Raw genomic sequence first — 14,271 nt, 5'->3', positions numbered from 1 at the left:
TCAACAAAAGAAAATAGTGGTATAAACACCAAAGAGCTGTTTTTCAGTTTTTCTCAGGGCGTAAGGGGTTTGTTTACTCAAAGATCTGTGACACTGGCAAATACGCTGTTCCCCTTACATAGCTTGGCAGGTGTTGTTTTGGTTTTTTTTTTTTAATTTTTGGCTGTACTTGTATGACAAATTCATTTTGCTAGAAACACACTACCAGTTCAGCACAGATTTTTTTAAAAATTAATCTCCTTACGTGCCATATTTTGTCCCCTTAGAGCAGCCCAAGGAACTGATCTTAAAATGCCCAAGGAGATTAAAAGATACACTTCAGTCAATTGCGGAAGTGTAACTCAGAAGCATAACTGATGAGTCATTTGGGGAATTTCACTGTTGTTGCTGCGCCTTTTTGATCAGCCAGTCCAAAGGGATTTCATTAACATCTCACTAGTACCTCTGACTGAGTAGAACTCTTGAATAGATTGTGAAAGCCTCTAGAAATAATCTGGTTTTAAGTACTAAGTATATAAATGCAAATTGAGTGGAAACAGCTGTTATTTACATTCTGTGGACGCAAGATTTCACTCCCTGATGGATAGGGGAAGAAAAAAGCCACTTAAAGATTGAAATGTCCTTAAAGAAACTGGAAAAATGGGGATCTAATAAAAATACATGCAATGAACCACATTGTTGGGTGGTATAAATTAGTAAAGCTTTCCAGGTTTGCCACCATAACATTATACAGCCCACCTGCTAGGAGGACTTGAAGAGCTCTATGTATTCCTTGGAGAAAGTGGGGGAACGGGTTGAAGGAATGAATATGCTGAAACAAAAGCATACGAACAAATTCATGTTTCAGCCTTTTATGCAATGGCTAACTGAGAACCTGGCATTTTCAAAAATAGTCTCACAGAACAAAGCCCCCATTCACAGTAAGATTTTGCTATGGATTTACCTTAGTTTGAGATTATGTTCTGGAAAAATTATAAAAGCTCCTGAAAAATGTAAGCAGCAGTGACCAGGCCTGAAAGTAGAGGACTGTGCTGGAGGGAAAAGAAAGCACAGTGTGAAAGTTGCATCCTTCCTGAACTCAAGCTTTTTACTAGCCTGGCAGAGGCTCTCCTGTGTGTCCTCCATTTACCTGGAGCAGGTCCCTGCTGTCACGTGTTCCACTGGAAAGCTCATGCTCCCTCCTGCCATGCCTGCTTCTGTCTGCAACTTCACCAGCAACCACCTAGAGTTGAAAAAGTAATAGACTGTCCTCAGGAAAGGTAAGGCATGTTTAAAAATGTACACAAAACATGGCTGCTAATTTGGACCAAACCCACTCAGTCAGATCAGCGATGGGAACCTGGGACAGGGAAGCAAAGGCAGGATTGTTTGGCTGGCTTTTCCTTATAGAAGGAAAAGGAGCTGACATACCCAGCAGAGCTAAAGCTCGAGCACCACAGAACCACTTGATTCTTAAGAGCCTAGGGAGTGATTTCCTCCAAGATTAGTTCTGTTTGACTTAGGATTGCTTTGTGCCTGCCAGCACACAAAACCTGTCATAACACAGGCGAAGGTAGGACAGAAATATCATTCTTGTTCCATTTTAGGTACACTCTTACCTGCTGTTCTGTCTTACGCAAAAGATACGTCTGATGGCTAAATGCATCCTTTTCTTCCTTACCAGAACAAAGGCTGATCTACAGCAGCAGGTTTTGCAGCTCCCTTCTGTCTAGCATCATGTGGCATGAAATGCTGGGGAAAACTTCTGCTGTGCCTCAGGCATCTTTCCAGATCGCATTTATTCACGGAGGGATAGTTTATCAGAGAAATGAGCTCTGAAGAGACTACTAAAATTAGTTTTAAGATTTTGAAATGCAGGGCAATGGCACTGAAAGTCAGAAAATATGTCTAGCCCAAACTCACACTTTATAAAAGGCTTTGCATATTTTGTAATGATTATGGATATTATTTCCCCTCCTCCATTCATTTATAAAGACAGAGGGATCATAACAAACTTAAGCAAATCTGAATTTGGTTACACAGAGCCATCTGTTAATTCTGGTATATGGCAGTAGAGGGCATCTAAGGACTTCAAGTCACATATGGTAAGGGATTAAAATCAGACAGCTGAAGGAGTTAGTACTCTCCCCCCAGCCCTTCACCCCACCCCAGGACAGAATTGCCACCTCATGAGCAAACAGCTCACGAGGCTGCTCCTGATCAATGGCAATTTTGAGCCACACTGAAACTGGTGTTCATCTTAAAACACCAGTCTGAAAGCTGAAGTTGTTTAGGAGGAGATGCAGGGGTTAATTTCTCTTCCCTGCTGCAGGCAGAGCTCTGTCAGAGCCACAGGATGGTTTTAGGTACAGTACAGGGGGAGATACTGCTTCAAACAGTCTGTCCAATTTTATCTACTACTCTTCGAGCTTTAATTTCCACATACCTGGAAAAACTGCTTACAGGAGGAGCAAGCAATTCTGGAAATGGACAGGCTGTGCCAAGAAAGGGCAAGCTGTGGACCAGTGCTCTTTTCCTTAACCAGAAAGAGTAGCCCTGTGTCTGTTTCCTCTCTTGAGCCTAAAAAATGCCAGCCTGTCTGGCCTGCATTTCAGTTTACCTCCTCCCATTATGCCAATCAGATACAGGATGATGCGCTGAGCTATCCTGACAAAAAGCAAGCACTAATCCTGGCAAACAGAGAGAAGGTAGTTGGCAGCTAGTGCTGTTTTCTTGTCATCTGTCCAGGTTTGTATGACATTCCATATCCAGCCTCTCTTTATACTGAAGCAGGGAAAGCAGCCATGCCTATCTTGAGCCAAAAGAAGCCAACACCTCAGAGGCAGGTTAAGTTCATTACCTGACACTAACACTTAATGCACTAATCAGAAAAATGTATTTGAGCCCAGCAGCATATTCGCATACAACAGGCAACATATTTTCAATTAGCTGTAAGAAGTTTAAAGTTATATAAATACATTAATAAACATTGATTATCCTGTTATTCAAACTCCAAATACAGCAATATATATACCCCAATACTCAAAATACAGCAACACATCAGGCCTTATGCTGAAGTCTATTGTAGCCTTAGCCTGACATTTAAAAGTGGCTCATGCCCAGAAAAAGGTTCAACAACTCATTTAATGATTCACAGTACTCCTAAAATGATATTCATCTGTCTGCTCTCCATGGCAGCACTTTCAATCATAAACACTTAATTGCAGGAATTCATCCTCAAGGCCAAGTAGGTCTGGGTGAATTAAACTATCCTTAATGTTAGAACTAGAACAGTGATTTAAAATTAATCTTTTTCTGATAGGAGGCCATTTAGTCAGATACTTATAACCCAGTTTCTACTTCACTTTATTTTTCACTCAAAAATCTCCCCTTTAGAGATAGCCACTGCATCACCTGTTTTAGTTTTCCATACTAGTTTCGAAACTGACTCTCTGCCAACAAAGGAACTTTAATTACTTATGGATTGGCAAAGCAAAGGAGAGCTGCCTTCATGCTGTCTGTCAGGAAAACTTTTTTCACAGACATTACTTGCTCTCTTTTACTTTGAGGCGCAGGACTCGCAACTGGCAGGAAAACATCTCAATCCTCCTCAAGCATAAAAGTTTTGTTTATTCTGGCAGCATCTAGGACGAGAATGCAAGATTTCACAGTGCGTTCAGCTGTGCTATCTCTAGGATTTTTCTAAAACAAAGACAAGAGTGTATGATTTTCTAAAAATCCAGAACTTCAGAGAGCATGATTCTGAACATGTGTGTGTGTAGGTGTACGTGCATATATACACCTATATGCTCTTTCTCAGCCAAAAAAACAAGGTAAATAAATATTACCAACACAGCATTTTATGCTATAATCTGAATATTAAAATCCATATCAAATATTATCCTAGTAGCTGTTTGAAAAGACTGTATCAGAAATGGTCCCTTCCAGCAGTCCTTTTTTCTACCATGTTCATGACAAGGAAGCATGATAGGGAAGAAAATGCTATCAAAGCATATATATTTACAACTTATTCTCCAGTAACTTTCAGCAATATTTAGCTAGTTTTAGTCAGAGTGAAACTGGATAATTCATAAAATAACATAGCATTAGACCAGAATTCTGCTGTTTATAAAGAATCCTAACATAGCATAAAATAAAAACTGCTGTGTAAATTATCTTTTTTTTTTTATGCTTAGTACCCTATGTCACCACATTCCACTTTTCCTTTACTTATCTGTCCAAAGTATTTTTATGTTATTTTGGTTTTACCTTTAATTGTAAATAGTAAATTGGAGAAACTAAGCAAGCACTACATTTAATTATTTTCACTGAAGATCCCGAGTGTGCCTAGGTAACCTTTTACTCAATGCAATTGAGGCCTTTACTTTTAAATAGTAGATAGTACAGGATGAGACGAGAGATGGACTTAAATGCCACCTTTTTATAGTCAGTTTCATGCTTGTCAGTGATTATCTGTCTACCTGTCCATGGAACCAAAGGGAATGATCCTTCAACTGTCTCTGAAAGAAAATAACCTGGATATTATTTCAAAGTACTGCTCTCTTGGTGCCATCTTTTGATGTTTGCTTTTAAATTACAAGAGCTGGTTTCCTTTTAGAGCACCCCTGATTCACAGAGGTTATTCACTGAATTCTTTTATTATTCTCCTTTACCACATGTATATTGTCGAGAAAGGCAAAGCATTCACATATGAATAGATAAAAATGGCAGGAAATAAGGTGGCAGCTGGTAAAGAGTAAAACTGTTTGGTGTAAATCTTAATCTAATTCATCAAAACATTCTGTTCCTCAGGCTCAGGAAAGAGCAGAGTGATCCCATACACTAAAATATTTGCCTTCTCTATGTTTTATTTATTATGTTGTAGGAACTCTTTGTGAAATAAGCAAACCTTTCTCCTAACTGCTAAGTGAGAAATCTTCTAAGAGTTCACACTGCAGACCTTGTTTGTCCTGTGCAGTTACAATTAACTCGTTTCAATTTGCTGGAGCTAAAGGCTCAATATTCTTATTTCTCTGCTCAAGAACCAGACTGTAATCCCAGGACAGGGAGAAACTGTACACTGTTATTTAGACTAGGTCAGGTAAACATTTGTCAAAATATGGTCAAGAAGTAGAGGCATGTGATAAGCAATAGCTGTCCTTTTAACTGAAGGGGATTTTAACTGACCAAATGGTATGTCATGGATAATGGATATTCTGTGCTGCATTTTTGGGAAGTTAAGGATGCAGAGAGCAAGGAAAGGGCCCTTGTATTCTTCCAGGTAGCTAGGTAAATCTCTCTTAATGAATCAGTAAATCTTTTCAGTGAATCAGAGCAAATTTAGCAAAATCAGCTGGGTCAAAAAGACATTACCCCTCCTCTGCTCACATCATATTATATAAATAAATCAACATACTTGCTCTCCAGTAAACTTGGCATACTTTTCAGGAACAAAGTAAAAATCATTTCTAGTAACAGGCACTTCACAGGACTGTAAAAACGTTGTTGCCTCCTTCCTCGGTCATGAAAGGGATTTTTGCCTAAAGGAAAAAAAAAAATAAATTCACTCATCCTTCCCTGTCTTAAGCATATACATTTGTAATCAAGTCAGAAACAATATATTCTGCCTGTGATTTTCAAGAACTCTTAATGTTCATACTTTCACTACTAATATAAAACTTGATTAAAATTATCTACTATATGGATGATATACAGTCAGAACCAAAGTGTTCATGAGTAATAGAAAGTATAGGGAAAAATAATTAGAGCTATCTTAGGTTTGTGCCTTTCATCCCCAGTCAGGTGATATGCCTCTAAAACTGGCTCAGAAGCATTCCTATTTGTGTATGTACAGGCAATGTTTATCCTATAATTGCTACCCCAGAACATACAGATTAAAAATAAATAAAGCATTTGGTTTGAATTGTACATAAAAATTTTAAATCCCCACTTGTATATAGTTTTTGTATTAGTGACTGTTTAGAAGAATTACTGTTTGTTACATGGCAGATTAAAAACCCCTTAATTTGTTTACATGATGGAAGGCTAAGTTTTCTGAGTCTGCTCCTTCTTTTCTCTTTCTCCATTTCACATCTTTCTCCTACTCCATTCTGATTCTTATAAAGTAAAACCCTTAAGGCAGACCAAACCTGTATTAAATATCCCAGTGCCAAAGAAGCTAAAAAGTAGCTTTAAGTATTTTCATGCATTACATATGGCCCATAGTCCCAAAAGTAATTTAATTTAGTCACCTTTTCATACCCTTACAGCTATTTTTTTTTCTCCCCTGTGAGTGTATGGAAGACTCATGCAGACAGAGGAGAAAAACAGCAACTAACATAGTTGAAAGAAACAGTGAAATACAACCATACTCCACCGAGGCTATAGCACTTTCAGATGTCTCAAGCCAGAGAATAAAGGTAACTGTGAACCAGAGTACTCTTATGAGGTGCCAATATTGTCATTTAAGGATTGATTTGCAGTTTTTAAGTTTGAATTTCATTACTCTTGTAAGTTTATCAGATATTCAATGCTATTTTTAAGAGACATTAAGTTCTCATGAAAACATAACAGAACTCTGTTTAGGAAAGATCCTGCTGATATACTGCCTATTTAATTTTTATGCTACCTTTTTCATAACAATATCTGAAGTGTAAGTAACAAACATTTATTACATTCTTCTGTTCTTGGTTCTCATTCACCACATAAATCATGGTCTTCCTCTCTTCTGCCTTTATAGCAGCCAGCTGTGGTTTTAGAAACAAATTATTATGACTTCAAGTGACGAATAAACAGCAGAAGCAAAGGAACTCTTGAGATACTATCCACATAAAAATCCCATTAATAAAATAACGTAGGAAAAGAGAACTACAGCGAAGCTATAAAAAAGCAACTTTGCATCTAGACAAGATGTATTCCTTTTCTTCAAGATGCATTAGTGAACTTTAAAGTAATAGCCCCAATTTGAACACCATGATATCAGAACATTTTTTGAGCAAAAGCTCTGTGTCTACATATACAGAATTATTGTAGTAATAAAAATAGATTTGTATTATTTTTTTATTGTTCTTCTGAACATAGTGAAGTCAGTGCCATTCTGAAAAAGTAACAGAGGTTTTTTACAAGATCTCACGTCATAGGTAGCTGAACTATCAACTAAATTTCAAGGGGCACAAACCTATTCTCTCCCTTCTTCACATCTGTCCAACGAAAAAACTTAGTGGGGATTCCACAATCATCACTGGAGTCTGGATCTGAGGCTATCTGAACTTCACAGACAAAAACAGGAACAAGAATGACCTTCAAGACCTAAATTGCTTTAAACCATTTCTGAGAATGCTTAAGAAAGCCTGTGTTTGTTCCTCAGACCTCATTTTAAATCTGTGCTGCTGCCAGTGATTAAAACCACCTTTTTTCATAAACTGAATAAATTAAATTCAAAAGCACCCAGGCATTACAAACAGATGAAATCATACTGACCAATATTTCACTTAACAAAGCAGATTTTTTTCTCAAATGAACCTACTTAATTACTGAATACAGAACTTAATTTTTAAGATATTAATTCTCTTATCCCCTGATGCTTAAGAATTATAAACAATAACTGTTTCAAAATCCTTCAGGAACAGTCCTTATTTTTATTTTTTTTCAAAGAAACGTTGCATTTCAGACGTTACTGGGGAGTGCGACCCAATGCAGAGTCTCAATGTGGGAGCTTTCTCTGTGTAAGGGAGCTGCTCCGCTCCCTCAGCCAGAGTCTCCAGCCTAATACATATTCATTTACCTCTCTGATAACAAAGGCTCCCTCCCCCCTCCCGCTCCGATTTTTAAATATATTATCTTGTATTAATTTATACGTTTGGGTTTCTTTCCTGAAATCTTTAAAAAGACACCTCTTAATCCTTCTCCCGTCAATTCTCCCTCCCAGATACCCCCGTGCAATTTGCAGGGAGCCCTGACCTGCAGCCGAGGGCTGGGGTGAGACTATTACGGCTACTTTTGCTTTGTTTCCCCTCTTTTCTTTTTCTTTTTTTTTTTTTTTTTTTTTTTTGTGTGTGTGTGTGTGTGTCTATTTCTAAAGTCGGCTCGGGGCCGCCGGGGCAGCGGCAGAAGGTGGCTGGTTACCGAGCAGCACCCACGGCGCAATCAACCATCTTTACGCCGAGAAACAGCTTCGTAGTTATTAAAAAAAAAATAATAATAATTTTTTTTAAAAAAAAAGAGGGGTGGGGGGGAAGGGGAGGAAATCGGCGCGCGCATCGGCGGGCAATGGCTGTTTGTAGCAACGAGGTATTTAGCGCCGGAGGGTGAAGGGGGGTGGAGACCAGGGTGGGGTGTCCCAGGAGCTTCAGCCGCCGCAAGTCCCTGGCAGAGAGCTCCTGGCACCGGCCCCTGACGCTCTCCCGGCCCTGCGGGCGGGCCCCGCCGCCGCGCTCAGGTGCCCGCGGCTGCTGGCGCCGGGCAGGCCGGGCACCCCTCACCCCGCCGCCCCCGGCACGGGGGCTGCGCTCCCGCGCTCGCCCGGTTCCCGCAGGGGTCCCGCCGTGCCCCGCGGGCGGCGCGTACGGCCCCGCCGGCCCGGTCCCTCTGCCGCCCCGGGCACTGACCTGCGCGTCGCCCGCGGCTCCGCGGCCGGAGGAGGAGGCGGGGGGGCCGCGGGGCAGCGTTCGGCGACCGCTGCCCCGGCGTGACAGGGGCGGCGGCTCGGTGCGTCGGCCCCGGCTGGCCGCGATCGCGGCGGAGGCGCCGGAGCGGGTCCTGTCACATGATGCGGTTCCTGGAAAGTTCCTGGAAAGCAGCCTTTGTATGTAACCATCCCGGGAGGGGGGAGCGGCGGGGGCAGGATGCCCTCGCCTCGCAATCAAAGGCGAGCAGACCGCCCGCGCCGGGGAGAGGGGGGGGGGGAGCGGAGGGTGTTGTTTCCCCAGGAGCACCATCTTCCTCCGGCAGCCTCTGTCCGCCCCAGCAGAGCCTCGACACTTCTCCACGGCGGCGGGTGCTGGGTCCCCCCGGCCCCCCGACGCCGCCGGGAGCCAGAACAACCTGACCGCCCTACCTCCAGGCGGCGACAGCGGCAGCCCCAGCCCCGTCCCGCCGACCCCGGGTGAGTCCCCTTGTCGTCGCCCCGCTTCGTTCGATGCCCTGCCGCCCTTCGGGAGCCGGCAGCCTGCCGCCCCGCTCCCGGTACGGCGCTGCCGACCGGCGGGATGGAAGCTCCCCCGCAGCTAGCGGCAGGCTGCTCCGGCGGTCCTCGCCTCGGCCCGGGGACGCCCGGCTGCAGCCAGCCGCCACCGCCTCGCAAGTCTTCCGTCCCCACCGAACTCCCGTGGGCGGCGGCGCTTCGCGGCTGGGCGCTCCCGGAGCCTCCCTTTCACAAGGGGTCGCGCCCGGACACCTCTGGCAGGGCTGCTCCCACCTGCGTTCGTCGGCCCCGCACCCGCAACCTCTCCGGTGACAGGCGCACCTGCGCCCAGTCCCCGACCCGGCGGCGGGAGCTTCTGTGCGGGGGAAGGAGGGGATGGGCTTTGCTGGGGTCTTCCCGGGTGTGTGCCTGCATATGGTGGGATAGAAACCCGTCAGAACACCCTATCAGTTGCCACTACAGTTTAATTTGGAAAAGTTTCTGAGCTCCGCCGAGGAACTTGTTACGGGAGGAACTACCTCAGCATAAGCCCTCACCTGGCGGCTGCTGCGCACTCGGAGGCAGAGACTGCCCCGTTCGCAAGCACCGGCGGGGTGAGCCCCGTCCCGCTGCTCGCCAAGCCGGCTAGGCTCCCCCTCGCTGGTATTGCCCGGCTTTGTGTCGCTCCTGATGTGACGGTGCTCCCAGGAGAGAAGAGGCTCTTTTTGTCCCTCCCGTTCGCTTCAGCCAAGAGGAAAGATTTTTTTGTTTCCCTAATATCAGCATTTAATGGACCGGGAAAAGCATATTTCCTGCCCCGCGCTAATTATATCGCGTCCTCCACCGCGCTGCCCCTTCCGTTCCCAAGCAGCTGGCGAGCCCTTGGAGCCGGCACTGCCGGCACACCCGCCCCGCAGCTCCTCGGGTACGCCGCTGCCCGAAAGGAGGTCTCCCAGCCCGGGAGCACGGCCCACGCCGGGCTCCCCTTCCTAGAGACACGACTTCGCGGATGACCTTACTGAAAGGCGTTACCTTATCGTTCGCAGGCACCGCAGCGTGCAATCCGGGCAGCGCCGGGGCTGGGACCTCTGCCCTGCTCTGTTGGTTACCCCTCCTATCTCATACCTTTACGTGCTCGGCTCTCTCCCACGACCTCCTCCCTCCCCAAAAGTCACAGAGCTGCCGGACGGGCTCGCCTGCCCCTGCCGAGGGAGCGGGTCAGCGGGTTCGCCTTTGCAAAAAAGAGAGACCACCTTCTCGGGCCGCCGCCTCCGCCGAGTCCTCAGCGGAGAGGAGCCGAAGACAGGCTGGGCGGCGGGGAGGAGGAGATGTCCCTCCCCCGCTCCGCCGGGAGGTGATCTCTCGCCTCGGGTCCCTCCTCTGGATGCTGGGAAGTTCCGAAGCGGGATCGCCAGAAACACGCTCTGCGTCGGGAGCGCCTCTCGCGGGGCTCGCCGCTAACCACGCTCTCTCCGCTCGCAGGCGGCGCCCGGGCTGGGGGCCGGGACGATGCGCCCGGCGCGGCGCTGAACCCCGCGGCGGCGAAGCGGAGCCCTCTCCTGCCGGCAGCCCCCGACCTGCGTGCGAGCGGGGCCGCGCCCGCCGCCGCCGCCGCCGCCCATGACCCTGCGCTCCGCCGAGTCCCTGGAGAGCGCGGAGAGCTCCGGGGAGCGCTGGGGGCACCCCGGGGCGGCGGCGCCCGTTGCCGAGGAGTCCCGTGAGGCGGAGCAGCTGGCCGCGGCTATGGAGGAGCTGCGGCGGGCAGGTAAGCCGGGGCCGCCGGGAAGGAGAAAGCGCCCGGGGCGGCGGCGCTGTTCGGGGGGAGGCAGAGGAGCGCGGCGAGGATCCCCACGGGGCTGAGAGGGGGAACCGGGCGGTGATGCGACGCTTAGCCATCGCCGCCCGGCGCTGCGGGGTCGCGTTCTCGCGGCGGAGAGGGGCGGCGACGACTCCGACCTTCCGCGGACTGCGGCGGCCGAAGCGAAAGCGCTGGCAGCGCCGCGTCCCGGCGGCAGCCCAGGATCTGCGGCCGGGCGAGGGCCGGGCGCTGCCGCCGGCCGGAGCGGCCGCGGCGCCGCATCCCCTCGGCCCCGCGTACCTGCGCTCCCCTCGCCGGCGTGGCGGCGGCTCGCCCGGCCCCGCAGGACGGGGGGCTTGGCTGCCGGCGGAGGGAAGGGCTTTTTGTCTTCATCGCAGCCGAGCTAGGACTGCAGCCACCTCGCCGAAGTTGTTTTCTTACCCCTCTGCTTTCGATCGCTAGACAAAACCCATTTCAACAGCAGCCTACTCAGAGTTACCCAAAGCGGGCGTTCTGCGGGCTGCCAGCCTGTGCCCTGCGGACGCAGCGCTGGCCCCGGCGGGAGAGCAGCGGGGAGCCGCGGGACGCGTCCCTGCTACTTCAGGGGCGGCCCGCCGGGCCGGCGGCTCCGGTGTCGTCCCCGCAGTAGGCTGCGGGAAAGTTTGTGCATGTCTATGCATAGATACGAAAATAAAAAGTGAGCTGGAAGGCTCTGTCAAAACGAGACGCATAGTAAAACGAATGATTTTAAATAGCAAATAAAAATTTACTGCGCCTGCAGGACTTTAGCTTTCAAACAACAAAAGAAATGGGTGACTAGAAGTGTAACAGCCAGAAAGCAGCTTTTTAAACAAACAGGAATAAGCAAATCCCTTCTTTCTCTCATCTTTTAACAGGCTGGTACTGGGGCAACATGACTGTTGCTGAAGCCAAAGAAAGATTACAGGATGCCCCCGAAGGGACCTTTTTGGTTAGGGATAGTTCACATTCAGAGTATCTACTAACTATATCAGTAAAAACATCAGCGGGACCGACCAACCTACGTATAGAATATCAAGATGGCAAGTTTAGACTGGACTCTATCACTTGTGTCAGATCTAGACTTAAACAGTTCAATAGTGTTGTCCATTTGATTGAGTACTATGTTCTTATGTGCAAGGACAGAACTGAAACACCTTCAAATGGAACAGTTCATCTTTACTTGAACAAACCCCTCTACACGTCTGCTCCATCTCTGCAACACCGCTGCAGGATAGCTATAAACAAGAGCACAAATCAGATTTGGGAGCTGCCATTACCAACAAGACTGAAAAAGTACTTGAAAGAATACCAATACCAGGTATAAATATATTTTCTAAATGCCTCTAACACAGAGTAACTTTTGAATGCAATTCTTAAAATCAGGCAAAGAACTGAGTAACCAGTTGTACAACTCGGCATGGAATTCACTATCAAAACAGTGGCAGTTATGGGGGGAAGGTTTTTTTTTCAGATGCTACAAAGGGAGACTTTATGTAAAATAATCCCAGTTTGCACCCTTGGGGGTTCAACAAGGTGACATGCTATTCTTGCAAGGAGAGAGAAGCCAGGAATCTGTCCAGATTGTGTTGCTTTGTCAATAAAATGCTGCACTATCAAACGCTTACTGAAGCAGTGGGACCGGCAGAGACTGCATAAGTGGTCAGAGATGTGTGAGAGTTCACAAATATCTCAGTTGTCTGATTCCAAGATTAATTTGGTGCTGGTGTTCATATAATCCTAAAAGCTTAACTAGATCACACTGTGATAATCTTGCTAAAGTTATGCAACTAATCAAATCCAGTCAGAAAAGTGATCATGTATTCAGTTTTTATTGAACTATTCTCCTGCTTTTCTGCAAGCAAAGGAGTACTGTAAGTAATCAGTCTACAATATTGTTTTTCAAAGTTCTCTGAAAGCTGACCTTAAGAAGAAATGCAACATCTTTCACAGGAACCCAGTATACTGCTGACAATACCAGATTGGTATCCCAGAATCCTTAACATGTTAACATCTTCACAGTGGTTATGTATCCATGCTATTGGTATTAAGCCTCTTTTGGTTGAGGCTTTCGAACTGTACGCTTCAGACTTGCAGTTCCAATGTCAAAACATGGATATCAGCAGTTACAGCTGTCTTCTACAGTGTAGAATGTTTTCTTTAGCCTGTTTCCCAAAATATGGGGAAATAAGATGTGGATTTTTTGTTTGTTTTTGAGGGGGTTGGTTTTCCTTTTTTTTTTTTTTTTTTGTTTTTTTTTTACTTCCCATTCACTATTGTAGATATCAGATGATTACTCAATAAAATAAATCAAATTGCACAACAATTTCCCAATCTTTGTATTTATGGATTCAGGAAACTGTGCTCTTATATAGCAACTTACATAATTTCCCAGCTAATACTCAGATAAATGCACATGTATCAGTGAGGATGAATACCCCTGCTTTGCCTTTGTGGTGCTGCTCAAAAGTATAGCTGGATTAAATTCAGATTAGCAGCTTAGAGGCTGCTTGCTGAATTCCTGTAGTTAGGTATTAGCATAGGACATAGCTTTTTCTGTTATGGTAGTCTTCCAATAGGAACATGGGACTAAGATCCTCAGTATCCATTCTTCAGTCTAAATGTAAACTATTTAATAGAAGAAATACACAGAATGAGAATAATAGGAGAGCAGTAAAGAGAGAAACAAAGACATAGACTCATCCTTAGTCAACAAATTAAGAGTTTTAATTTTTTCCCTAGCTTATTTGTTAATTAAAGCAAAGACCTGTGCTTGAACAAGGAGGGTTGTCAAGACTTGCTGTAATCTAGCTTTGCCCAGGCTGAAATAGAAACAACATAAAATAACCTTGTTTTCCTTGTGACTTAACAGCTCTGTTGTACTGTCAAGATGTTCTGTCCCTTCTCATAAACTCTGGGGCACTGACCAGCTTATTTGCTGCATCAAAATTCCCAGTGTTACACACTCAGTTTTGTCTGTAACGTGCTGGCAGAAAAGAGTAGCAGAGCCATTGAGAAAAAGAAGGCACCAAGAACCTGAGGCAGAGTGGACGGTTCCTTGGTATGACATATTCTTGACATGTTCTTGTTCTTTCTGTGGAAAAGGTGTGTTCCTCCTCCTCCATGGCTTAAATTTTCTGTCCCCATTTTCAATCCAAGCTTTAGTATGGAAATGAGGGGAGTTTTCTTCTGAAAAACAAATCAAAATATTTTGTTATGTAAAATTTTCCCCATGTCCTGCCAAAATATGTTTGGAAGTTTTTCACATTACCCACCCTTTGGTTCCCACACCTGAAGAGCTCTTGTATTTTACGTATGTGTCATAATCACACAGTCCTTGTTATCAGTCTTGCTA

The 14,271-nt window shown here is 45.9% G+C and overlaps 1 protein-coding gene across 1 annotated transcript; it reads left to right on the top strand.

Annotated features, from left to right (window-relative positions):
• The first annotated feature begins 8,957 nt into the window (after positions 1 to 8,957).
• SOCS2 (suppressor of cytokine signaling 2) lies at positions 8,958 to 12,993 on the top strand. Its single transcript, XM_082280896.1, has 3 exons — positions 8,958 to 9,082; positions 10,583 to 10,865; positions 11,795 to 12,993. Exons 2-3 carry the CDS (start codon positions 10,721 to 10,723, stop codon positions 12,241 to 12,243), a joined length of 594 nt encoding a protein of 197 aa, XP_082137022.1. The 5' UTR covers positions 8,958 to 9,082; positions 10,583 to 10,720; the 3' UTR covers positions 12,244 to 12,993.
• Positions 12,994 to 14,271: the final 1,278 nt, after the last annotated feature.

The sequence above is a fragment of the Coloeus monedula genome (genome assembly GCF_965178545.1).
Source record: "Coloeus monedula genome assembly, chromosome: 4".
NCBI classification, from domain to species: domain Eukaryota; kingdom Metazoa; phylum Chordata; class Aves; order Passeriformes; family Corvidae; genus Coloeus; species Coloeus monedula.
The sequence above is the reverse complement of the archived record's forward strand: the minus strand, read 5'-3'. Positions and strand labels throughout refer to the sequence as shown.

Coding starts and splice junctions, on each gene's coding strand:
- SOCS2 (XM_082280896.1), top strand. CDS start 10,721: ATGACCCTGCGCTCCGCCGAGTCCCTGGAGAGCGCGGAGAGCTCCGGG. Junction 10,866..11,794: donor GGAGGAGCTGCGGCGGGCAG/GTAAGCCGGGGC, acceptor ATCTTTTAACAG/GCTGGTACTGGGGCAACATG.